At 43.7% G+C, this 26,317-nt stretch overlaps 7 protein-coding genes across 7 annotated transcripts; 2 read left to right on the forward strand and 5 right to left on the reverse strand.

The window, feature by feature from the left end:
• Positions 1 to 2,979: 2,979 nt before the first annotated feature.
• Positions 2,980 to 6,483, reverse strand: O0I10_012376 (ATP-dependent protease La; the record flags this gene model as incomplete). Its single annotated transcript, XM_058492308.1, has 5 exons — positions 2,980 to 3,377; positions 3,440 to 3,664; positions 3,720 to 4,878; positions 4,935 to 5,518; positions 5,583 to 6,483. 5 exons carry the CDS (start codon positions 6,481 to 6,483, stop codon positions 2,980 to 2,982), a joined length of 3,267 nt encoding a protein of 1,088 aa, XP_058336920.1.
• Positions 6,484 to 6,553: 70 nt separating this feature from the next.
• On the reverse strand, positions 6,554 to 9,171 carry O0I10_012377 (uncharacterized protein; the record flags this gene model as incomplete). Its single annotated transcript, XM_058492309.1, has 13 exons — positions 6,554 to 6,665; positions 6,731 to 6,856; positions 6,919 to 7,041; positions 7,101 to 7,342; positions 7,407 to 7,542; positions 7,599 to 7,672; positions 7,730 to 7,927; positions 7,984 to 8,115; positions 8,174 to 8,305; positions 8,364 to 8,564; positions 8,626 to 8,900; positions 9,030 to 9,097; positions 9,158 to 9,171. 13 exons carry the CDS (start codon positions 9,169 to 9,171, stop codon positions 6,554 to 6,556), a joined length of 1,833 nt encoding a protein of 610 aa, XP_058336921.1.
• Positions 9,172 to 10,230: 1,059 nt separating this feature from the next.
• Positions 10,231 to 13,042, forward strand: O0I10_012378 (uncharacterized protein; the record flags this gene model as incomplete). The annotated part of the gene is made up of 5 exons (XM_058492310.1): positions 10,231 to 10,573; positions 10,638 to 10,858; positions 10,914 to 11,162; positions 11,232 to 12,050; positions 12,107 to 13,042. 5 exons carry the CDS (start codon positions 10,231 to 10,233, stop codon positions 13,040 to 13,042), a joined length of 2,568 nt encoding a protein of 855 aa, XP_058336922.1.
• Positions 13,043 to 15,471: 2,429 nt separating this feature from the next.
• O0I10_012379 (uncharacterized protein) lies at positions 15,472 to 16,188 on the reverse strand (the record flags this gene model as incomplete). The annotated part of the gene is made up of 3 exons (XM_058492311.1): positions 15,472 to 15,774; positions 15,826 to 15,968; positions 16,023 to 16,188. 3 exons carry the CDS (start codon positions 16,186 to 16,188, stop codon positions 15,472 to 15,474), a joined length of 612 nt encoding a protein of 203 aa, XP_058336923.1.
• A 1,688-nt stretch (positions 16,189 to 17,876) lies between these two features.
• Positions 17,877 to 19,628, reverse strand: O0I10_012380 (uncharacterized protein; the record flags this gene model as incomplete). The annotated part of the gene is made up of 2 exons (XM_058492312.1): positions 17,877 to 19,204; positions 19,265 to 19,628. 2 exons carry the CDS (start codon positions 19,626 to 19,628, stop codon positions 17,877 to 17,879), a joined length of 1,692 nt encoding a protein of 563 aa, XP_058336924.1.
• Positions 19,629 to 22,042: 2,414 nt separating this feature from the next.
• Positions 22,043 to 22,358, forward strand: O0I10_012381 (uncharacterized protein; the record flags this gene model as incomplete). Its single annotated transcript, XM_058492313.1, has 2 exons — positions 22,043 to 22,181; positions 22,273 to 22,358. 2 exons carry the CDS (start codon positions 22,043 to 22,045, stop codon positions 22,356 to 22,358), a joined length of 225 nt encoding a protein of 74 aa, XP_058336925.1.
• A 694-nt stretch (positions 22,359 to 23,052) lies between these two features.
• Positions 23,053 to 24,413, reverse strand: O0I10_012382 (uncharacterized protein; the record flags this gene model as incomplete). The annotated part of the gene is made up of 3 exons (XM_058492314.1): positions 23,053 to 23,290; positions 24,145 to 24,232; positions 24,296 to 24,413. 3 exons carry the CDS (start codon positions 24,411 to 24,413, stop codon positions 23,053 to 23,055), a joined length of 444 nt encoding a protein of 147 aa, XP_058336926.1.
• Between the last annotated feature and the right edge of the window lie 1,904 nt (positions 24,414 to 26,317).

Below are 26,317 nucleotides of genomic sequence, written 5' to 3' on the forward strand. Positions count from 1 at the left end.
ATTTCCATGATTAAAGTAGGTTGATCCGAGCTGATTTGACTGAGCTGCGGTCAAAGAGAGATTACATCACTCTGCACATAAAGCACGCTCGATGTAGCTCAACCGATGTAATCTTGTGTGAGTGTAACTCAACCAAATCAACTCGGATCAACCTACTTTAATCATGGAAATGAATGTCTAGAGCAGGAGAATCGTCCACCTACTATAGAATGCACAAAAGTTGGGAATGCACAAAAGTGACTATTAGATGCCAATGTATGACATAAAGTGAGGGTTGCGTACCTTTCATGCATTGTCCCTGAAGTCCTGACTTTTTAGCTGAGTTACCCAAAGAGGTCCTTCTGCATCTTTGGCTCTCCAAGGTCTAGCTACTTGGCAATGAACAAAGACCACTTCTCATATAGCATCACGCTTACAAACATAAAGATGCCTGTATCTCCGAACTTTACAATCAAATGTGGGGTTTTTATTAGCGCAATGTGCTCGGCTTGGCCAACTGCACCTTGGGTGCCAGTTTCACGATCAAGCTTGCCAATCCCAGATTTCGCGCAGTCGCTACCAGCCAAACTGGATCTGGGGCTCAGCCTCTTCGACGACGACGATCAAAAAATATTTTTTGGGCTAGTTGCGGCATTGAACGTGAAACTTTCACACAAGGTGCTGTTGGCCAAGCCGAGCACATTGCTCTAATAAAAACCACACATTTCATTGTAAAGTTTGGAGATACAGGCGTCTTTATGTTTTACCTATGCTGTAAGCGTGATGGAGTTGCTTTTTCCTAGTGGATGGTGTCGGCTGCATTAACGGAAAGATGAAGAGCTGAGCGAAACGGCACGTGGTGGTTACACAGACACGTCCTTGACAGGTTGCTACACAAATGGATGATGATGATGATGATTGCCTTTTGTGAAGGTACATAAGTAAACAGAATCAAATAATGAAGGTGTGTCGAGGTATGTGTATTGAAATAAGGGCTCCATATCATTTTTGGATGTAGGAGAAAGAGGAGCTGCATAAACCAATTTGAATACGTAAATCCAATCAATTCAATGCGCACGGGTCATTGATGGTTCACTCATTCTAACTCAATGAAGGGATCACTTCACTTTTTCTCTCAAAGTCATCCCACAAAACCTCATTCCAGAAGACATATACTTCTTGCATGATCGATAACCGAATCACCTTTATTGTTCCTATCTTTGAAACAACATCATGTAATCCACAAGCTAGCAAAGTCCAAATGCGTAATAAGTAAACAATGCTTTGTTTCATCTAGCTTTCTAGCTACTTTGCCACACTATCGTCGTCTTCGTCCTTCGTTATCATTCCTACTCGTACTCGCACTAGCCAACAGTCATCAATCTCCTCGTCACCAATATCAAAAACCATGCTTGTTTGTGCCGTTGTCGTTATCGTCATCGGTGTGGATCTCGTAGTCATTATCTTTAACGAATGTATAATGCCACAAGAAGGCAAAGGCATCTCGATACATACGATGGCGTAAATGGCCCAATCTCGCTTTCCCACATTTTTGTTTCTATTCTTCCTTTCAATCCAAGTGATCCACGTCTCGCACATACAAGGTGATGGTACCACACCCTCAGCCTTCAAATAATCTTTGAATCCATCTTCATTTAATGAGAAGTCGACGAATAGCACATGGTAGTGTGGATGTTTATCAAGTAAATATGATGAAGGGACAGCATCGTAAATTGAATAAGATACAAAGTGGTGAATCAAATAGTGGGTAATAGGATAATGGTGTCATTGTATTCCTTGGTCGCTGCCGCCATAAACAACCCCCATCCATGTTTGGAAAGAGTCGCAAGTGATGTGATTTGAGTATTCCAATCATCCATGGCTGTCGTAAAGATAAAAGCCCTCTTGCCATCCATCCAATCCATCATCATCCTCAGCTGTATCCACGTGGTATGATCCACCGTTCCTGCTGACGACAAGCCAAATAACCAAAGCAACATCCCAGGATTTCTTTCTCATCATTGCGCTTGATTGCATCCATCCATAACCATTGCAAATCCAAATGTTGGTTGAAAAGAGCCTTGTGATCGCTTCCTTTTCCATCCTGCTGTTGTCTATCTCTTCCTTGGTCATTTTCCAATGGGGCTCATGGAGGTGAAGCTTGTTGTATTGCAGTGTGCGTGATAGCTGGTATGGCATCATGCATTGGCATCCGTGTAGATACTAAAGCAAGTTGCTGCAGGTAACTTGAGAGAACCGAGTAAAGACCTTGCTAAAAGCAGCTGCTGGTACGTTGGTTGGGGCAAAGTGTGCAAGAGCGTGTGCTGTAGTATAGAGTGACAAGGCTGTGAACGCTGTTTGAGACAATGGAGTGAAGACCTTGCTAATTACGACTGCTGTAACGTTTGGTCATGGTTGAGGAGTGTACAAGAGAATATGAAGTGACAAGAAAGGGGAAGTTGTAGTAGAGTACATATGCCATGGACGTGCCAATCAGTGAAAGACAATCGCATCAAGGCATTCGTAGGATTGGCATCGTGGATTGAAGCAGGACAATCGTTTGTAGGTGGTAGTTGTATACTTGAATGGGGCAACAGTTGAGAATGGGAGGAAGAGGGGGTGGAAGTGGAAATTAAATAGGTCGGGCAAATCTTGCACTTGATATTGAGATCATCCCTCTCGAACCTCAAACTTTCACACATGGTGCTCTTGGGAATGGTGATCAACTTTGCTCAAATAAAAACCACACGATTGATTATGAAAACTTTGAATGGGAAGATTCAAATGCAGGAGAAGTCATGAACGGCCTCTTATAATATGAATGGCAAAAGATCCCATGTTTCTGTGAAGATACGTGCTACGAGGTTGTAATGTGATTGCATAAATGCGGAAGTTTATTACATACTCCATTGATGCTACAGTGTTAATCCATTCAAGAGTTTACGAGTAAAGCGAGGAACGTAAGCCGTTTATCAAGCGTTACAATCTTTATTCTAAGGATCAATGATCGTGCTCTTCTACCTTCTCTTCTAAAAGTTGATCCTGTTTACGCATTTCTTCTTCTGGCAATACTGAATCCCATACGTGCTCAGCTTTTTCCTTGTCCACATTTCCAAAGCATATCTTGTACACGTCTTCAAAAGTATCCACAGGAATACCCGAAATCCCTTCCTTGACATAATCCGGTAACTCATCCCAATCAGCCTGGTTATCCTTTGGGAACAAGATCGTCTTGACGTTGGATCGTTTGGCAGCGATCGTCTTTTCCTTGAGCCCTCCAATTTGCAACACCTTTCCAGTTACTGTGAGCTCTCCTGTCATGGCAATGTCCGGAGAAATGGGTTGATCCAGAGCAAGAGATAAGAGTGAAGTTGCCATTGTAATACCCGCCGAAGGTCCTAAATCATATCAAATATGAATATCCTTTGTACATGGACGAGTACACCATTCTCTCCCTTACCATCTTTAGGAACAGCACCAGCAGGACAATGAAGATGAACCTTGGCCTTGTCAAAGAAGCGGTTTTTGGGATATCGATGAGCAACAAATGATTTGGAAAATGTGTATGCGATGCTTCCAGACTCCTTCATGACATCTCCTAGTTGACCCGTCTTTGATAAATGCGGCAACGACCTGGGCGTCAATGTTGATTCTAGAACAGATTCGACGTAAAGTGCGGATCCTCCTAAAGGTGATGTATTAATACAAGCAGCAAATGATGCGTGATGATAATACTTTACCCATGCTTGTCCATGCAAGGCCCATTACCACGCCTGGTGGAGTTGTCTCATACAATCGATCAGTCTGGAAAACGGGAGGGCCAACATAATCCTTGAGATTCTTGGGTGTGATATCAAGCTTGATGTCGCTAGGCACGTGCAATGGCTTCCTTTCTTCATGTGTCTTTTCTTGTCCTGGTTCCTTTTCTGGTGATTCCTTTTCTGCCACTATTGGATCATTGGATCGCTTATCACCAGACAAGACTTTGGGAGAATCACCTTGCTCTTGTTCAAACTTGCCCTCACCCAGCTGGTCAACAATGTTGTAAGCTGCCTTTCGATACACCTTGTCGATCTGCTTTTTCAGGTTGCGTACACCACTTTCACGGCAATAGTGCTTAATCAATTGATCAATGGCTTCTTTGGTAAGGTCCACGTTGACATTCTCGAGACCAGCTGCTATCTTGGCTGCGGGTGCAAGATAGCGTTCTGCAATAGCCTCCTTTTCTTCTGCAATGTACCCTGATAGCTGAATAACCTCCATACGATCGAGCAAAGGAGCTGGGATTGTATCAAGAACATTGGCAGTGCACATGAATAACACCTTTGACAAGTCGACAGGCACGTCCAAGTAATGGTCAAGGAAGCTGTTGTTTTGCTCAGGATCCAATAACTCCAATAAAGCCGAGGAAGGATCACCTTGGTTGCCACGACCCACTTTATCAATCTCATCAATGAGAATAAGTGGATTCTCCGTTTGCACCTTTTTCAGAGCTTGAATCACTTTGCCAGGCATAGCACCAACATAGGTACGACGATGACCTTTGATCTCTGCAACATCGGCCAATCCACCCACTGAGAAACGATAAAACTCCCTGTCAAGTGCTCTCGCAATGCTCTTGCCAATCGATGTCTTGCCAACACCAGGAGGTCCAACCAAACATAAAATCTTGCCTTCCACTGAACCACGTAATTTGCCCACTGCAATAAATTCGAGAATACGATCCTTGACGTCCTTCAATCCATAATGATCTTCATCAAGCACCTTTTTGGCATGATAGATGTTGTAATTCTCTTTGGAACGTTGACCCCAAGGTATTTGAGTCAGCCAATCGAGGTAGTTGCGGGTGACATTGAATTCAGATGCTGCTGGTTCAAGATGCTCAAGCTTGACAATTTCCTATAAAACATGCATTGTGAGAGGGTCGTCGTATAAACAATGTATTGTATATATACCTCATTGACCACTTTTTCCACCTGATCAGGCATTGACAATTTTTGTGCGCGCTCGCGGAATCCTTGTACCAGCTTATCCTTGCCATCACTCTCCAATCCAAGCTCCTTTTTGATCCCTTTGAGCTGCTCCATCAAATAATACTCGCGTTGTCGCTTTGCAATCTTGCTTTCAACCTCCTTGGATATCTTGCTTTGCAATTGTGCATTCATCAGCTCCTTTTTCAATACCAACAATGCCTTTTGAAGCCGTTCCTCTACTGGCAATGTCTCCAAGACTTGTTGCAATTCCTCAGGTTCAGCGGCTGAAACGGCAGCAGCAAAATCAGCGAGTTTCCCAGGATCCTCAAATACGCTTCCTGCCGACTGTGACATGGAGAAACTAGCAATCTGGTCCCTGAAGAGTGGATTCAACGAGGCGATGTCCTTGAATACGGATACGATCTCCGAGGTGACAGCACGTATGGTGGGATCCTTTTTTGAGAATGACGGCTCTGATAGGTTGACGACATTGGCAATGGATACTTGATGATCTTTGACCAAGAGTGAAGGAGCATATGGTGTTTTGTCGTGTTGATGCTCTTGTTCTATATATAGCATGTTAGTACCTTGTATGATACATAATACACGAGTACATTCATTGTCACTTGCCTTCATGTTCCATTGACTTTTCATGTGTTGTGGGTTCATTCTTTGACTCGGTTGGAGTGACATCATGGTCCTTTGTTGTTGATGATGATGGTGCAATAATATCCGTTGCCTTGATACGCCGATGTGGATAAAGTACAGCTGTTAATCCTGAATCATCCTCGGCACCAGTACGACCACTACTGCCAGCTGGGAATATGCTTGTTATCTGAGCAAAGACACCGACATCATAGATCTGGTTGATATTTGAAATGACATCGACATCCTCATTCTCATCCTTGAGTAAAAAAGCACCAACATAGGGTTGACCACGTTTCAATAAATCCTTGATAGCTGATGTGACATGTGCATCCTTGACAACAACAGCCTTGTAGAAGCCTGGGAAGAGAGGACGTCGTGCAATGGGCAATGCAAGCACCTGTGGATAATGCTCGGGGACTGTTGGCTTTTGTAGCTGATTGTCGATCGATTGAAATCCAGGTGGTCGTTCCATGCCATCGCCGCCACCGCCACCACCTTCACCATTTTCACCATGATCGCCACCACCATTTTGTTGATTGCCTCCATTTCCATGAACACCATCATCATGTGGGATATCGCTTGGGTCTTGTTCTCGTAATAACATGGAGGCTCGTTCAGATGATACCATGTCACCATGATCACCATTCACATGAACAGGTCGTATCTTGACAAGTACAGAGCGTGAAGGACTCGATCGTAGAGTGCGTACAAGGGATTCACCACCCCATAACGTAATCGGAGCAACGCGTCTCAATGCTGTACTGAATTTCCTCCGTGGAATGGTTGAATGACGATCCACAATATTGCAAGCTGAGAACAATGAAGGGTTTATTCGCGAGTGAGGAATAGTTTTGGATACATGAAATAGAAATGAATGTGACATTGTGAGGGAGGGAGGGTGTGTGTGTATTATGCAGTGGGTTTGTAGAAGAAAGAGAAGAGCAGCAGCTGCATTAGGCGGGATTGTAAACGTGGAAATTTGTAACCAAGTCGAGCAATGACAGGGTTCTGTGCCTCGTGATCATGAATGGGAGCTGTGGATGAGGGATCACCAACATCATTGTACTTTGGATATATGGATTACTACTATCACTCCTTGTATACGTCCCATAACATTACCACGCTCTTACCTTTCATCCTCTTCTTCTTCAATGGTATCGTTCTCCTCTTCTTTGTACTCTTTCGCTCCAATCTCAAAGGCGAGCTTGCCAGATCGTCTCGAAAAGAATCGGATCTTGCGCACTTGAGGTTCCCACCTATTAAACCATACATTTATATATGCTCCTTCATTGATACCATGTCCATCCCAACAACTTACCATCCATGTCCAGAGGCACCTGATGAATAACTAAATACGCCTCGATCGAAGTATGGGCATTCTGGCTGTGACATTGGAGGTGTGGGCAATAATAATGAAAGTTTCATCATGGCGGCTCCAGTGCTTTATGTGATTGGATTAGTATGGATCGAACATGTATAACAAATACACGTAAAACTTACTCCTCCTTTTCCTGCCATGACGAAATTGCACGCTTTAGTCGTTCATACGCCGTAGTCTCGTCCACCATAATGGTGCTGCTAAAGATGTCGCTCATCCTTGCTACATGTTCCATACGTGATTCGTTGCTGAAGATGGTGCGCGCTACCTTGGTACTGCTGTTGTCAAATGCATCGAGGATACGAGATTCGGTAAAGTCAAAGATGACAAATAAGGTGTAGGTGTCCTTCCACGTTGTCTCTTGCTAATAAATCACCATGGTCAAGAGGACGTATCCATGCAATCACATGTCACCATTTCTAACCCACCTCGTACAACAAGGTCAATGATTTGTGCGAAACGAGCTTGATGAGCAGCGTGCTATCGTCCATGAATTGCATTCGCCAAAGCTGAAGCGACTCGTACCATTTGAAGCGGCTGTAAAAGTAGGGTAGGCCGAGTGGTCTTTGTAAAAGTTAGCACCTAATGATGACATTTGCAAGTTGTATAAACACACTTACCCTCCTTCCTTTGCTTGAATAAGGAGCCAGCGTAAAAGAGCATTCATAAATCCAGAATAGGGTAGCACATGATGCTATAAAATAGTTGAGCTTTTCAAGATGTCTTGGGAATCCAATGGCTCATACGCTACCTGTTCCAAGTAATCAACATGGCTCGCACTTTGTTGATAATCACCTTGTTGAATGCCGCTATGTTGCATTGATTCCACCTCGGATGCAGTCATCCAGCGATCGTATAAAGTAGGGTGGTATCGCATTGTTGTTATTGGATCATCCATAATAGGTTCGAGTTGCTGAGAGATTCGTTGTATGGGCGTCAATGTACCTTGCTATTATTGAGAAGGGTGTGTGAAGACATGTCACATGATATTCGTAGGATACATACTGGACAAACACGCAAGATACAAATGTCTTGGGATAGCACAAGGATCACTGCAAGGAGGTCATCATGTAAACTAGCACCATTCTGGTCTCCGAGAGGGATGCATTCTTGTGGAAACGAATAGGATGATATCAACTATAAAAGAGGGATCAGCAATGAGGTTTCCAATACGCATGAATCCATCAATTATTACCTCTCCAGTCTCGATGTCAGCAACGTAAAAGGTGTAATTGAATACGGCAAGCAGACTTTGCATATAATGTGCCTCATGAAATTGCGGCGTCCCATTGGTGATAGTAGTAAGGCTAGAGGAAACGAAAACAAGCTGAAGAAAGAGAAAGTAAGTAAAAATGATGAAGGTGGATTGAGAAGAATGACCTTACATGCTTGTTTTCATTGATGATCAATAAGAAATCGTCGCAAAGATAATGGTCGTACTCCATCTGATAGGTGCGATGGTATTTGAGTGTAAAGTAATGATTGAAGATGTTGTCACCGTTGCTTATTGCAGGGATTGAGGAGGGGTACAAGTCGAACCAATAGACAGCGATGCCATCAAGCGTTTCTGGAAAGCATACAAGATACTAAGATTATCATTTGTCAACCCAATTAGATATAAAGAGAGCGATCATGCCATGTACATACTTTGCCATCATCTGTGAATCGTCGAATATGGAAACAAACGCCATCAATGGAGACATCATGGTAGGTCTTGTTGGGTGTCACGAATTCATAAAGCCTTTGAACGCCACCATCACGATCATGTCGTCGTAATCCATACTCTCTTGCTTTCAGTTCATGGTATAATGTCTTGGATGATGCTGCCAGTTTTTGTTGCTGTAGTTGATCCATCATGCATGACATGAAAAGATTCGAGGAGGGAAAGAGAGGGAGACAAAGGAATTTGACAGATCCCGTGACTTTTATTCATCCATGTTACTATCATCATCCTTCTAGCATACCACATACACACATACACACATACCTTGCTACATGTCTCTTGTCAATGTCCCATCCTATCCACGTTGACACATTGCATCAGTGCACACCATTCCATAAATGGTCAAGGACGGCGACTGCCACCAAGGAAACTGCATAACGGACTCGGCTTGGTTCCCTAGTCACGCCAAAGTCAACATCTTGTCCATTGATTCCGCCATCGAAGCTCGACGATTACCTTTTGAGTGCCATTTGTACACATTGGGGTTCGGCTTAAACGATGCATGTAGGCTTAGTAGCTCGGAAGGGGAGGAGGAGGGAAGCAACCTAAACCAACCCAGCCACACCATCAGTGATACCTCCATTATACTTTGTGTCACCTCCTATTTCATTGTGCACAGATGTCTTGTAATAAAAAAGCTTTGCTGATGATATCCATTCATGTCATTGAATACAAAAAAAATGCGATTTAAAAGTGATCATGTGGATAGCAACCCTCTCATGTGTTGTATGTGTATGTGTGTGTGGGTGTGTATGTTTTCTCACAAGGTCTAAATATGGAGGTTGGCAAGATGTTTTCCTGCAGTAGAGATGAAACTGAGACCGTAACCATCATCCCGGTATGTCAAGTGGCCAATTTAGCAATAAGATCAAGAGGTATCATCCAATGCCACACTCCCCCCCCCTTTTTTTATACATAGCGTATCTTGATTTCGCACATTGATCAAGCCGATTCCTAATGGTAAGTCATCATGTGCTATGTGTGAGAAGAAATGTGGCTACGACTTTTCAGGTGCAATGCATAACATCCCAACACCGAAAGCAAACAACAGCTCTAAGCCGAGCAACAAACAACAAGCACGCACCCCACCCACCAGTGAACAAATTACAGGTCAGAAAGAGCGGGCTTTTGGTTAATGGGGTACAAGATCATTTATAAATCCAAAGGCAATTTAGCAATGCGACACGTAGTTAAAAATGTCCACCAACAACAACACATTTTATTTGATCCCTGCGTCTTGGCCACTTGCTGAGTATGATAATCCAAGTTGAGGATGCAGCTTGATGCACTGCTCAGAGGTAAAGTTTTTCCAAGGAAAAGAAGGGGGTGTGTAAAGAATCCACACACATGTTGCAGCGCTTCCATTCTTGGGTTCCGCCCGGTGTAACCATGTCAATGATATAAAAAATGACAAGAGCCATTTGTCAACACTGCTTACTTTTCCTTTTGCAGCTTGGATCATGTATGTGTCGAGTGTGTGTATGAGCATTGCTGCCCATTGCTCACTAGTAGTTTGCTGCCCATTGTAGATGTACCACAATCCATACGGCAATAGTAGTCCTGGTGGCGGTGGTGGATCGCCTGCACCACCTTACATGGAGCAATACCCATTGCAAGATACCACCTTCTCACATCAACCACCCATGGAGCGAGGCCATGATCCACTCTCTTTCCATGATGAGCAGCATCAACAAATAGAAGCAATGGAACAACCATTACTTGGAAGCCCTGCTACTCCCAATCCAAATGGCCCTCGTTCACCCTTTTCACGCGTCCAAGGTGGTGGTGGTGGTTTACAATTCGTTGAGCCTGCATCTCCTGGTCCACGTTATGGTGAAGCACCACGTCGTCAACCTCGTCGTTATAAGACTGGCAAGTATTTTTGGATTGAATACGTAAGGCACTTTTTGCATGTGTGCTGATGCTTATTTTATAGTACGAAAGATCAAGCTCACGGGTGGTAACCTTGTATTGGATAACCCCGTTCCCAACAAATACCTCGAACGATTGCCTATCAAGGAGGGTCATGAATTTACACACATGCGTTATACTGCTGCTACGTGTGATCCAGCCGAATTCCAAAATGAAAAATATCAATTACGACAGCAAATGATGGGTCGCGAAACTGAGCTCTTTATTGTGTTGACCATGTACAACGTAAGACGGAGACCCCTTTTTTGCTCGCATGTGGCATTAACCTTTTCGGGTATAGGAAGACGAGGTTTTGTTCTGCCGCACCTTGCATGGTGTCATGAAGAACATTGCTCACTTGTGCTCTCGCACTCGTTCAAAGACATGGGGTAATGATGGCTGGCAAAAGATCGTTGTATGTGTCGTATCCGATGGTCGTACCAAGATTCATCCACGCACCTTGTCAGTGCTTGCAACCCTTGGCTGTTATCAAGAAGGTGTTGCTAAAAATATTGTCGAAGGCAAACCAGTAACCGCCCACATTTTCGAGGTAAGCAAGAGAATGCGATAACAACAACCAAGCAATGTACCTGACTGAGTTTTTTTCCTTCTCGTGTAGCACACAACACAACTTTCAGTGGATCCCGATATGAACTTTCGCAGCTCAGAAAGTGGCATCGTCCCCACACAAATGCTGTTTTGTCTCAAGGAGAAGAATCAAAAGAAAATCAACTCGCATCGTTGGTTCTTTCAAGCTTTTGGTCCAGTCATCAAGCCTCATGTTTGTGTTCTTATCGATGTTGGTACACGCCCTGGTCATACATCCATTTATCATCTTTGGAAGTGCTTTGATATCAACAAGAACGTGGCGGGAGCATGTGGTGAAATTCGGGCAATGACTGGCAAGATGGGTGTGGCTCTCATCAATCCATTGGTGGCATCACAAAACTTTGAATACAAAATGTCCAACATTCTCGATAAGCCGCTTGAATCCGTATTTGGCTACATCTCTGTGTTGCCTGGTGCATTCTCAGCATACCGTTACGAAGCATTGCAAAATGATGTCAATGGTCAAGGTCCACTGGAAAAGTACTTTTTGGGTGAAAAGATGCATGGTAGTGATGCGGACATCTTTACAGCCAACATGTATTTGGCCGAAGATCGTATCCTATGTTACGAGTTGGTTGCCAAGAAACACGCCAAATGGACGTTGCATTACGTTTCAAGCTCGTATGGTGAAACGGATGTCCCTGACAACGTACCCGAATTCATTTCACAACGTCGTCGATGGCTCAACGGCTCTTTCTTTGCTGGTGTCTATGCTCTTGTTCACACTGGCAAGCTTTGGCGATCCAACCACTTTTTCTTACGCAAGCTCTTTTTCATGATTCAAGGCATCTATCAATTGTATCAACTTATCTTCTCTTGGTTTGCCATTGTAAGTACTTTTAAGGATACTATTCAAGGATTGGGTATTAATGATGTGCATAATAGGGCAACTTTTACCTTACTTTTTACATCATGACAACCTCCATGCAATCCGACTTTTTGGAACCCAAGCCATTCAACGCCGACATTGCCCGATATCTCCACATCAGCTTCAACTACGTCTATATCATATTGTTGGTCGTCCAGTTTATCATTGCAATGGGTAACCGGCCGCAAGGTTTCAAATGGGCTTATATCCTGAGTATCGTATTCTTTGCACTGCTCATGGTGTACATCATGTTTTGTACTATTTGGATTACGGCTGTTGGTGTGAATAGTGCGGTGGACGAAGCAAGATCATCCGACGACATGTTTATGGCATTAATCAGTCAAAGTGCTTTCCGTGATGTCATTGTTGCCATTGTATCGACCTACGTGATCTATTTCGTGGCCAGCTTCTTGTTCCTTGATCCCTGGCACATGTTTACATCCTTCATCCAGTACATCTTCATGTCGCCCTCCTACATCAACGTGCTCAACATCTACGCCTTTTGTAACACGCACGACGTATCATGGGGTACCAAGGGTGACAATAGTGTGTCCACTGAACTCGGTGTTGTCAAGGCCAAAAAAGGCAAAGACGGTGACAGTCATGTTGAAGTGGATGTGCCAACAGAGCAAACGGACCTTAACGCACAATACGAGGAGGCATGTATGGAGCTCAAACGCCAAGTGGAAGTTGTGCATGAGAAACGTGACGCAAAGACCAAGCAAGAAGATTACTACAAGGCTTTCCGTACTCGACTGGTATTGTCGTGGGTTATTACCAACATGGCCTTGGTTGCTGTCATTACCAATGGTCAAATCCTTGAGTGGTTTGGTACCTATGAGGAGCGCAGCACTGTATATTTAGGTTTCATTCTTTGGTCTGTTGCTGGTCTTTCAGCCATTCGCTTTATTGGCTCTTGTCTTTATCTCATTTTCCGAATCTTTACTGGTTAATCCACCCCACCTCCCCCTTTGTTACCCTTATAATCCCTCCTCTCCTCAATTTCATCACCCATCACCACCACCACCATCATCGCATTTTACCTCTTCTATTCCTAGACCATCCCCCACTTTTTGTTTTACATATGTAACGTAAATTAAAGCCTTTCATCAGGTGTATCTTCACCTTGTATACTTCTTTTTGCTTTTATCAATGTCATCGTTTTTAGTGATCAAAAGCGGTACTTGCTACGTAGATGCAAAGAAATCGAGAGGACTAAAGGATAATAAGAGGCCCTCATACATTAGGTTTTTACAATGATATAGGCGTCATTTATTGTATTATCAAAAAATTGCAGTGTAGATGATGGAATTCACAACTGTGGCATACGGCATCTTGGCATTGTGGATTGAACTAGTGTTGTGTCCGAGCACTTAGTGGCACCCAATGGGAGAGTGCATGAATCTCGTGAACACAGAATTCCCCGATCGTCATTTGTTGCTCTCCTCTTTCCGCAGCCAACGCACTTCTTGCCGCCTTTAAAACATGAACAGTCTACTTCTTGAGATCGACTTCTTCGTACGCCTAATGGAGCGACATTGGCACCATCTTGGTCAAAGCAACACACGAGTACGCGACATGCCAGCACAGCTCTTTCTTGACCCACGTTGCTACGTTACGACACTTTTGCATTGTACAGCTTGAATGGCTTTTTACAACGACACCATGTATTGAACATGCAGCAAGGACTTGTACGTATAGGATAGCTAACTCGAACTGCAACCATTTGCTAATGTTGTGAACTCGATCCCTTTTGGCAACCCATCTTTTTCCACACGTGGCCCTCTTACAGCAACGACGAATACGGCAGCAACAAGTTACCATTGGATTTCACTGATACGGGATATCGACCAGCTTTTTCCTCTCGACGCATCTATATTACACGGATCATTGGAGTATGCTCTTTGTTGGGAATCCATGGGGTGGCAGCAACATTACCTGTACAGAAGATCGAGCACGCTTTTGTCGATGCATCTTTATTTCGCGACTCTATGTACGCAACAGTGCTTCTAATGGAAGGTACCTTGCCAAGGTGGAGATCAAGTGATTCGAATTGAGGATACTTCATGCGCCAATACCAGGCAACAAGCACCTTGTGTCGGCGTGTCTTTCTCTATGCGTCATTGCAATATCACTTTTATACTTGAGCAACATGGTTGGCCACGTGGATATGGATGGCTAGAGCAGCAGCATTACCATGACATGCACTTATGGATATCAAGCGCTTTATTCTCGACATTGATTTCATGCGTTTCATAGTAGCAAGATCTTGGTAAGGTGGACAGGGTGGATGATTGGGGCTGCAACCACTTGCTAACATTATCCCTTTGTACCATAAATAGAATGATTTACATGGATTATTGTCTACGACGCTCTTACAGCAATGACAAGGTGAACATGGAGGAAAAGAGCTACTGGGATGAATGACCAAGGGAACATACGATGGCAACCCACTGCTACTGGACCTTTTTCACGGACCGGTTTTTATTTGCATGAACCAATGGCTTGCAGCGGCATATTCTTACAGCGGGATCACACCATCAGCGCACAATTATTCCATGTACAGCTCTTCAAGGCATGACAGACATGCACCTACACTTCTCCCATGCCAAATAATCAGGCCTGTAACCATTTCGGGTATCGATCAATAATGTATGTATACTGCGACAATTGGTTTCACTATTATGGCTAATATTATGACTGTTTCAAGCATCGCTAGGTGTACATTGTTTCTTCTGCGGATGCTGATGAGCAAGCGGGTTTATTACGGCTTTCTAAAGTTGCGTAGCCAGGGACTCCCTTGATTGCTGTGGTGATCTTAAAAGGTAAACGCTGGCAGATTTACTGGAGCAGCTCATTGGCATCATTGGCTTTTAACACACCTGTTTTTCGGGAAGTATTATGAGAGTATACGGAAATTCAATCATGGTCGCTAATCATGTACAAGTTATAGGATGGATGAGCAAGCAGCAAGGAACTACACAAGAGGTATTGTTTATGGCAGAAGGCGGATTGGCTATTACCTTGGTGAAAGCATCCTGCCAGAGTGGAAGCCTTGCGTGATAGTGATCATATGCCCCACTGACTGGCTGCCTGGAGGGGCTGTCTTCTGTTTTACCTTTAGCAGCGTGATTCACTCCCCCTGTTTTATGACATTACCATCGATTTCCAATACAACATTTTATTTGCCTCGCATCAATGACTTTGGTTGAGTAATCTCAATGGTTTACATAACTTTATATGAATATGTATTATAGGTGGGCCATGGATAGTGTAGTAAAAAATCCTGTTTAAGAATCGTATTCGTTTACGATAAGTAGCAATGATGACCCCATTACATTCGATATCAGCAATCATCCTCCACTTCCTAACTTCTTGGGTTCTACCATCTCCACACCTTGAGCGGTTTGGTCGTGGTTTTTCCTTGTTGAGATTGCATTTGACGTAACCTCGCCACTGTCAAAATATGGTTACATACTAATATTGATGGTGATTTCACGATTGTAATACATACCAAGGAACATTCAATGATATGTTTGTCATCAAATACTGTACTTGTTCCACAGCTAAGGTGTCGTGAAGATATCCCCACTGTTTTGACATCGATCAACTTGCCTGATTTACGTAAACGTCGCATTCTTGCAAGTGGTGTTCTAATGGCCTTTCGCAAGTGTTGATGGTGATGCTATCAGAAAGGATGAGTATATGTAGTTGAAAGTGGCATGATCTCACCAACCTTAAAGTAGAAAAGGCGCTTCAGTCTATCACGGAAATCCTCAAGGTCATCCAAAGTTGTTGGCAGATACACATTTCCAAGCGATCCCACTACGTAGTAGTAGTAATCCACCTTTCTCACTGCTTGAAGCTCACCGGTGAAGCCTAGCGCCACATTCAGTAACCCAATTGTTTCGACCCTCAATAGCTGTTACTCACCTCCCATGCAAATTTTGAGATCTTTACAATTAAATGGTAGTTGCAGGATTTGGGAAAGGATACAAGCGTTGACCCTCGCATTTTTGTTGTGCTGCTTATCCTTCATGGCTTGGCTGCATTGAGGAGTGTCGTGTCCATCATAGAGATTCAGCTCGCGTATGGTCATATCCTTGGTTACGATGCAAACTTTGTTTCCTTCTCTTCAGAATATGTAAAACACCCTTATTAGTATCATTTGCTTCACACGTCTCTTACAACAATACCATACCCGACACCTCACCGAGAAGCTTTACTGTTTCAAGCTTTTCCTTGCGCAAGGTGCTTTCCACGGATTATCTCTTAAGTGTAAGGGTGCGTTCATTCCAATACTCTTGAGAATGACTTGAGTTTTTCCATATGTGGAACGGCTTTTACGAGACGCTGCTGTTCCCCCCTTATACGTTAGCTGCGAACTAGTTGCTGTGCAAGATATTGTGGTAGTTTGTGAGAAGAGGAATTTGTGGTGAGCCCCGAATGGTCCACAAAATTGTTCAATGTCAAGAGGTGTCGCAACAGAGGAGGATAATCCGAGTACATGATATTGCCATGGTGGTGGTGTAGCACACGGAGTCCAATGGGCATGAATTTTTGAAAAGTCAGCTTGAGGTTCCCATGGACTTGGGATCATCCTAACTGAGATGTTGTTGCTAGGCAATTACAGCGATGGTGGAGACACCATTCCACATTTGAAAGTCCCTCCGCTTTGGCCATTGTGTCGAGCAGCAGGAATCGACAACCGATGTTGCAGAGAAAAAAGGGACACATTTACGGACTTTGCTCTTGCAAAATGTCAATTCCAGAACCCGACGTAGACCATGGCATCGAAACCAACTTTTGGAGATGCCATCAAGGGAGATAGCTATATCAAAAGCAACGAGGTATATGTATGAGACGGCGACTCATCCAACAACATGCGTAGGCTTTACCTTTTTGTAAGGATCCAATATCACAATGAAGACAACGACAAAATGAAAGCAGGGAACAAAGAAACTTTATGAATGACCACAGGGATCAGCGCTTATTCACAGGCTGCAAGATGTGATACACACACAAACCTTGGTGATTTAATCTTGTAAGCAATCAAAAAGAAGTATGACGAAGGAAAGGAACGTATGGGAGTATGATGGGCGGCGACAACATCCTTTTATTGTACATTGTGGGCGTGGGTATTGCCTGTTGGGGATAATACATTGATAAATTGATGCATGAGCTGATAAAGTGATGGGGGAGCATGCTGAAGAGCCCACATGTAATGTTGTCTATGCATACGTACATCGGCCAAAAATAGGGCAGGTGATAAAATCTATCAAGAAAATCAATCACTTGTACGTGTAGTGCACATCCCCATTATTACAAAGGTAACTTACCATGTTGTCAACCTACTCTTAAGGGTATGCGTGTTCGATAAGCAGCGAGAATGATCAGATTACCTTTGACATCACATTTCAAATCTCAAATCTGGCATTGCGCAATTGTGGTTTGAAGGGTGGTGCTAGAAACTCCATGCTTTGACTCGCTATGCATACAACTCGCCCTCTCACAAACATTACGTTGGCCAATCATTTCTCAATTCTATATACGACGCCTCTTCTTCCTGAGCATATGCATCGTATTATGGAAAGGTTTATGCAGGATTGTAGTAGTATATCCACTAGCCAATGTCGTCCTAAAAGAAAGAAGGAAGAAAGAAAAAAGGTCTGATCGATCCACATTGTGATCTTGAACAAAGGGTTGTATTCGATAATAACACTCGCATCCCTATTTTTGGGGCTGATTTAAGATAGTCATTTTATTACTATACGGCGGGATATACTACTATATGAATGCCCTGAGTCTTCTATCTCTTGAACGTTTGAAGCGTGATCCCAATTTTCGACGTGCATAATCAATACAGGCACCGCCATCATCCGGTTGTATAGTGCCCATGATAGCCATTGTATCCAAAGACCCTTCACACTGATCAATCAAATATCTTAACCCCTTTCCACTCATGGTACTCGGTGGGAGGGATGATGACCTGAAATGAAGGTGGTGCAACCGTTTCCTCGCCAATAAGAAAAACATGTCTTCGGTCAGGTTCAAAGGACACCCCCATAATTTCATTGTTTCCAAATCCGATGCATGTTTGCAAAGCAACGCAAAAAGGGATGAATCTATCATTGGTGTATAAACCTCAATCTGCCTGAGATGTGGTATTTGTGCCATAACGGACATGAGCGCTGAATTCAGGCTGGTAAAAGTAGCTGCGAGAGAAACGGACTTGATTCCTGCATGTGATGATGCCACTCCGCCCAATTCCTCCAACATAGCAATGGCTGCTTGATAATCCCTGAATCCAGCACCAAGACAATTGAAAGTAAGCCGAACTAATTTCAGGTTGCCCATGGATACAAATGATTTGATGAACGTATGCAAGGTCTCAGTATCGAATTGCAAATCCACCGATTCAAGTGTGCTGCTATTTTGTCTGAAAAGGGTATGAACAGAAGAAGGTGGTGTCGAAGGAATGTATCCAAATAGAGAATAGTAATCCAAATGTAGATACTTGATTCGTTTTTGGTCCAAAAAGTGCTGTGCCATTTTACATTGAATCCATAAACTTCGCAACGAGATAGCTTTGGAGGCTGTTGTTGCACTGTCATCGTCATCGTCATCGTCATCGTCATCTTCGGCATAGTAGGCTGGTGTAATGTGTATGGGCCCTTTGTTATACTTCGATGGAAAATAAAGATGCCGTATCCTTGGACACCATCGTGCCAAAATTGCCATTTCCTGTTGTAGATCTTCGGCTCCCATATACACTACCAAGCTTCTTAGGTTCGGGCAATTCCTCAGCACCGGCTCGAGAGAATGAATGTGAGTGAAGAAATCAGCCATATCCAAATGCCGAAGGCTGATAGAGAATGATAGCCGAGCATGTAACAAAGATAGATCACGTGGCAATGCTCCAGGACGCGCATCCCGCGTAAGGCTGATCGATATCAAGCGTGGTGAATAAGCGAGAATAGCACGAATGAATTTTGATGATGGGGATGGTGCACCAGCAGGACGCGTGATTGCCAAATGGATGAACCGAGGTAATTGTGCCAGATACTTCCCCAAATACGTCCCAAAACGTTTATCAATGAAGCTGTGATAAAGGTCTGAGCAGTAAAAGATCAATTCCCATACATGCAAGGAACCACCTCCTCATATTTACTTACGTAGTGTGTGGATGTTGGGGCATAAGATTGGGAGAAGCGATGCAACCTTGGAGGCTTTCCCTTTCCAAGCAGGGAAGTTCTCGAAGACAACCACGTTGACATAGCAACCGACTCGTTCCAGTAATCTGCTGTAATCTAGATCGTCTCTTTTTGTATCGAGTTTCACTTGACGGAAGCATTCGCTTGCATAATCAGGAACTGCTTGGTGCCATTGTCGCGAAACACACATGCATTCCAACACGTCATTGCGTCGCAACCGAGAGATGATGTCGAAAAGCTGGTCGAATGGAAGCAAGCCGAGCATGTTGCGTCGTTTCGTGTATGTCGTCGGTCGAAGACGTAGAAAGTGCAGGTACGCCAACATTATGGATTATGCATAAAAGATAGGTTGCACAGGGCTGTGTGGTTGACATATACCCAGCATAGAAAACAGACAGCGCCATTTTCTCCTCCTCATGCACATGAAGAAGCTTTGGCCAGCTACGTGATATTGTATAATCTAAAAGAGTGATTAAATAAAAGATGGAAATGATTACATAAAATGATACAAATGGCCTGCATAGAAACTACCCTTGTCACCTACGTATTTATTACATTGGATCATGAGTACATCAGCGGTTTTGCAATATTTACAAGGAAGGGCTTTTTTGGTCTTTTGGATCGGTGACCAGGACTTGCAACTTTGAGAAGGGTGGTGACCCTGATATGAAGACCGTATGCGGTGGACAAGGTAAAGTGGTCGTGGGTCAAGGTGGTTTTCAACTGTCATTTCTAATGACATACTTTGTAGATTACCCTCATCAAAGACCAAACAAGAACGATCATTGGAATAAGGATCAAAAGGCATCGTCATGCTTTGGAGATATCATTGAGTCCATATGTAGAGCCCAGGGATGATCCATGGTACTCTGTTATAGTCATTCTTTTGCAGCTACATTGGAACGATAAACAGGTTTATTGTTGAGTGGTGTAAATATGGCTACCCATGCTGGATCCATCACCATGGCAGATTGCTATGATATTCAATTGCTTTCCATGGTGGTTGTTGTGAGTGGTCGTTAAGATATGTGGATGGGGGTAACCATGGATATCATTTGCTGGCATGGTTGCATGGTTGGCATGGGAACATGTGATTACACGTGCTGTCAATAAAAAGAGGAAGAGGTCTCGCGTTTTAGTCGCTTCTTTTTATGCAACACCGTGGAGTTGACGCTACCATTGAACAATACATGAAGACAATGTACGTATAGGACGACTTACGTATGCCACAGCAGCAAGGTTGGAGAGGTTTTCTTTCATTATTCTTGACATGAAGCTACATTGGTTACTGATACAGATGTCAAGGTGGACGGGCTGCCATTCGAAATGGTGAGCAAGGCATGACAAAGGATGATACAAGCAACAAGCAGTGTACGCTAAACGAGTGCTTTGTTTGCTGGCTGAACAAGTATACACGATGTGGGCATGATAGGCGAGGTATGGTGGATGGACAGGGCGCTATTCTTTCTTATACGACTATGGGCAGGAATGACGCTGTTGTTTGTCAAGGTGAAGGACTTGGGATCATGAGGGATGGCATGACAACAAGGTGAGTGGTTTTATCATGATGGGGTGGATCACTTCTTTTCAAAGGGATGGAACGAGAGGACTTGGACGAGGGCATTGTTTGACGCAAAACAGCAAGATGAGTCGCTATCATGATGAGGGGAATCGGTCGCTCATATTTCAAAGGAATGGGCGGCATAAATCGGTTATTGGACGACGACAAGAGGGTCAATTTATCATGGAGATGACGATTTTCCAAATGAATAAACGAAGAGGATATCCTTGCTTATTTAAAGACAACATGTCGAGTGATTTTTACAATGATGGTAGTGGCTCTCGATTGCACTCTTTTATTGTATGGTAGCATGGCCATCTATTTACACCTTGAACCACAGGAATGATTATTGGTCGATTGATTGAATACGTTTCACTTGTGCCTTTTACCAGGCACATGCGTTATTGGACTCCTTTGTTTATGTTGGATAATGACAGCAGCTCTACGGATTCTTGGATGGTCATGAGCAAGTGGATATACAAAGGCCAGCATCATCGAGTATGCTTGTATGGATTTTATTACACACCTATCGTGCACCATCTGTTATTGGAATAATGACAAGGATGAACCAATGGACTGGCAGTGGATATACAGCGACAGCAGCATATTTGTTCTTCGCTAATAGCGAAAAATGTACAACCAGGCAAATGTTACCTTCTTGAAAGTTTGGGGCGTCATGCCACTCCTGAATGTAATAGCATCTAGTGGAAGATGGACACAGGGAGTACGTCCTCCCCTGCATGATGTTACTGCGTATACTCAGCTACATTTCTTAGGTTGCAACGCATCAACATGGATCCTTATCATATGCATCAATCGTTGAACACTCAGGAGCAACTTCAGATTATGCATAAGGGGTTAAAACGCCTACATCAGCTAAAAAGACCCACAGCGTTTCTACAACAATACTGCTTTATGCGACACCTGATTTCCGATCCCAGGTATCAAGTACATAGGTGTGCAAGTAACGGCTATATTCACGAAGGTGTCTATCGGAGGAGTATGTGGTTAATGTATAGTGGGAGTTACATGCGATTTTGCTGTGGCTGTGGTACGTTATCCCTGAAGGATGTTACATGCATGAGCAATGTTTCCATGTTGAGACTAACAGCGGCCGATCCCAGGAATATAAAATGACATCGGGTAGAGCACTACGAAATTTCATTGTCTTATCCAAAATGAAGTCTACCTTTCTTAGTGCCATCATGGTCCTCGCTGCTGGTGTTATCAGCAATGTCGGGGCTTTCCAATGGGTTAATATGGTCGACTATGGACATCTAGAAGACGACTGTTTCCGGGCCGGCGTGGAGAACTGCAGTAAAGTTGGTCACTGCAAAGTATATAAATGTATGCAAGAAACATGCCTATAGAAAGCCATATGCTAAAAACAAATATGGATATTTTTTAGCCTACCAGAACAACTACGCTGAAGACGTTTGCGACGTGGATGACTCAAAGTACAGAGAGAACGAACACGACGAAGGCTTTGATTAATAGCTGGCTCAGAGCAAAGAATCGACGCCGCATAGGAAGGGAGCTACTTTTAATGCAAAATCGCAATTTCCCAATTTGACACTTCTAAATATACTGTTTTGGTTTGTCTTCAGAGCCAAAAAAACAGTTTTTGTTGTTTGAGAAGAGGAGATTGTTCATTGATTTTGCTTTATGCGATTTATTTCAGTTACTTTGGATGTTGCTGTATGAAAGGGACAAATCTGATTATGCAGCTAGTGACAATGGCATGGGTCAATTCGAGTAATACAAAGGGTGTACGTTGGAGCTTGAAGAAATGGGAAGGTGACCAAAAGATACCATGCTTGTGGAGTAGATGTAGTTGCTACACTAAACAGTTAATACATGGGCCCAATATCATCCCATAAAGATGGCATACTTCACCGACTCTTGGAACTGGTAATAATTTTGACAAGGAGCTTCTTGGTCAAGAACATGGCCGTTTGATTTCCTTGGTTGGTGGTTGAGGGATCGTTGTAATAGATGAGACGCAGTGATGCCAAGTATGGGCTGCCATTGTCTTATTCGGTGTGGAAGAAGCAGTGGAGAATGCCATGTCGAGTCGAGCGAAATCCAGTTGCATAACCAATCATAGGTCATGGTTTTGTATAATTAAATGGTCAAATCGAATTGCTGTAAGTTGCTGAACACTTGAAGGCATTACGTACGTTGTAGTTCACAAACGATCCATAGCTGCAAGAGCATGAAGATGGCTGATGATTTCGTGTGGTGGTGAGAACGGTGGATGAGCTAGATGATGAGATGGATTGATATCGGGTGCTGGTTGATGACGATTTAGATCCATTGTACCCATAGCTGATAACATGAAACTGGAACGTGATAAGAATGAGAGGTCATTGTTGTCGTTGTTGTGCACTGTTTTGGCCTCATTGGTACTCTCCATCATCAAGCTGCTGCCATGTATCCAAATTCCAACATAGTCGACACGGTTCCTGGTGCTCATGATCAACCTCTTCATTATCCCGATCCACAAGCAGGTCTCCTCATCTTTGTTTTCTTGAAATGATCCGTATCCATGATAATCAATCATCATCGCTGTCGTCACGTTTCCGAAAACATATCCAAGTGCCAGGTCAGGTCTTCATGTACTCCTTTGCCAAAGCTACCCCGATCGCGCCGTTTTCAACCATGTGTGGCAATCCTCCAAGCGCAACGTTGAGTGATGTAGTACGTGAATGCAATGTCGATGTCAAGGACCTTGTGATCAAGTATGAGGTCCGCCTTCCATGTTCCAGCATCTTCTGGTAAGGCAGCATCACCCACAATGCATCTCGGCGTGTCATGCGGTTCCACTACACACGATGATGATTTCAATCAGTATCCGTTTTAGCGTAACATATCATCTCGTTCACCATTTACCTTGTAATACAGCATCAAGAAAATAGACATTGAAGCATCCAAACGGCAAACATATAACTTGAGACTTTGATCCTTGCTGGCAATGGGTTGCATGGAGTGTCGTCTACTATGTGCAAACTTCGCCTTGCATGATAGCGAGATAGTGGGTCAAGGTTGTAGGCGTGTAGCGTGTGTTGTTACAAAACAATCCTTGAGTGCCTTCGACTCGATCTTGCATATCATCCGTCGTTGTAAATCCTTTCGCCGCATACACGTGGCATGATCCATTCTTCTTGCTGACAACCGGGAAAGTAACCACCATAGCATTCACCCTTGGCGATGTGCATCCATAACTCTCAAACGGTAAGTCGCCGCTGATATGTCTCCTATTCCATGCTTTGTTTTCGACCTTGCATTGCGATAATTACTTGTATTGGCGCATACTTGGTATTGGGTATCAATGGTGGTCTGCGATGGCCCATCCACAACGATTTCCACTAAACAATATACATCGTTAACAGATGTCGCTTTCCAAGTAGAGCCATCCATTCGCTTTTTACCTTGATAAATGGGTAGATCACTGTTTGGATAATGTCGAGTATGTAGAGATGACGTTGGTGACTGCGTGGCCGAAGTTGTTGTGGGAGATAGGAATATGATCCATGCTATCGTCAACATGCTGTAGTGTCATACCAAGAAAAAGAACCTGTTGCTCGATGCCATCCAGCTTGAAAAGAAATCGTTGCATAACGCGTAAAAACAAGTGTCAATGTCAACGGTTGAGAGCCAATAGTAGCGAAGGAGCTGTTGAGCGTGACATTATCCAGTGGAAGTAAATGCCGCTAAAGAAGTTGAAGGAAAGTAGACGTGAGAGAGAGCACCCTTATTTATTACTTTGCCCAAACTTGCCTTTTCGCCGCTTGCGTGTTACACCACGACTCCTCCTCATTCCCAGTAGTGATCTCCATTCTAAAGCCCATTTCCATCCATCCTATCTTGATGTGATCATTGAAAGCCTCGAGAAATACAAGGTGTGAACGATCATGCTGGATCTCTTCTTGTTGATGTTTGCATTGAAAGGTGCTTTCTCGGTATTGCTCAATCTTGCTGATCGTTCCTATGCCACAATGATGATGGATCACAAGAACTGTATTGGGTTAGCAACCTTGTATTGCCCCTCATTCATACTCATAGGACATAGGCACATACCTTATAGCATCCGAAACAGCTTGCTCGTTTTTCTGTATGCAGGAATTCTGTCAGCATTCCCATCACATCCCCACCACCATCATCATCATAGCCATGAAAGTTACCTGGATGATTTGTACAATCAATAGCAAACATCATCTCCCTGATCCTCATGTCCTAAGAACTACATTATGATCACTTGGTCAGCCATGTTGACTGTCAAGAATGTGACCAAAGACACTACCTTGTTCACCAGTAACAAAGAGAAGAAAAGGAATCCTCAAGGGAAAGAACGAGCCTGTCACGAGAAGAGCGTGTTGATTCGCACTGATGTCAACACGTTCACGGCCGGGGCGACTACAAGCCATTGCAAATCCTCTTTTACCTCAACACGGTGACCATGCTCGTCCAAAAACCCATCGTCATCGACCCATCAACTCAAACGCAGGCCTATAGAGCCCTGGACGCGTTCCAAGAAGCTTTTCCAGTACACTTGGCTAGTGCAGAGCGACGCAGCGGCCACTTGATACAGGCTGGGACTTGAACCCAAAGAGATGATGATGATGATGCCCCAAGTTGCATTGCCTGACCAAAGAAACCTATTCAATTCATTATTAGCACACACAATAAACACCCTTTTCATTGTTTGTTTCATGGTACTTGCCTTTTCCATATACATAAAGACCCGTTGTTGTTGGTTACTGGAAACCCAAAAACCATGGTGTAGTATAGTTGAGCCGAAACAAAACGCCAAACCAGCAACGTCTTGAAACCAAACTTGCTCTCTATACAAGCTGACGCGTCAATGGAACCAATTCGGGTGCAACATTGGACTCTGAATGTACCTGCTGGCACTAAGCGTAGAGCGGGAATAGCAACGAGCAAAAGGAAGCAACAATATCGCCATGGCAATAGCCAAGCACCAACCACGCTCATTCCTCAATACTTGGACACGGCTCACTCCCTGACAATGCATGTTCAGAACTACACAATCAACAAGAACACTCTTTTATAATACATTATCTTGAATGGGATGTTGTGAATGGGGTAGAAGTATAGGAGGGAGGAAGAGAAGAGAAGCGTTGTCTCAAGTCGTGGAGCTGCTGTCCCCCAAGTTTAAATCCCCCTACTGCTATTACACTGAGGCCACTCAATTACCCTATACACACACTATCCACCCATCGTCATCATCACCCTCACGATAGACAATAGGTACACGTAAATAGAGAAATGATGATCCTCACGTATAGCAAAAGGGTGTGTGCCATTTTACACTTTACATGATAATGATGATCCAACAACAGTCATTACCTTACTACCAGGTTAGCTCGAATCAAGAAAGTTGAAGGATGGGCATGCTGGGCTGGAGCAGGAGAATCGTTCGTATGCATTGG

The sequence above is a fragment of the Lichtheimia ornata genome, assembly GCF_029851405.1.
Source record: "Lichtheimia ornata isolate CBS 291.66 chromosome Unknown scaffold00124, whole genome shotgun sequence".
Taxonomy (NCBI): Eukaryota; Fungi; Mucoromycota; class Mucoromycetes; order Mucorales; family Lichtheimiaceae; genus Lichtheimia; species Lichtheimia ornata.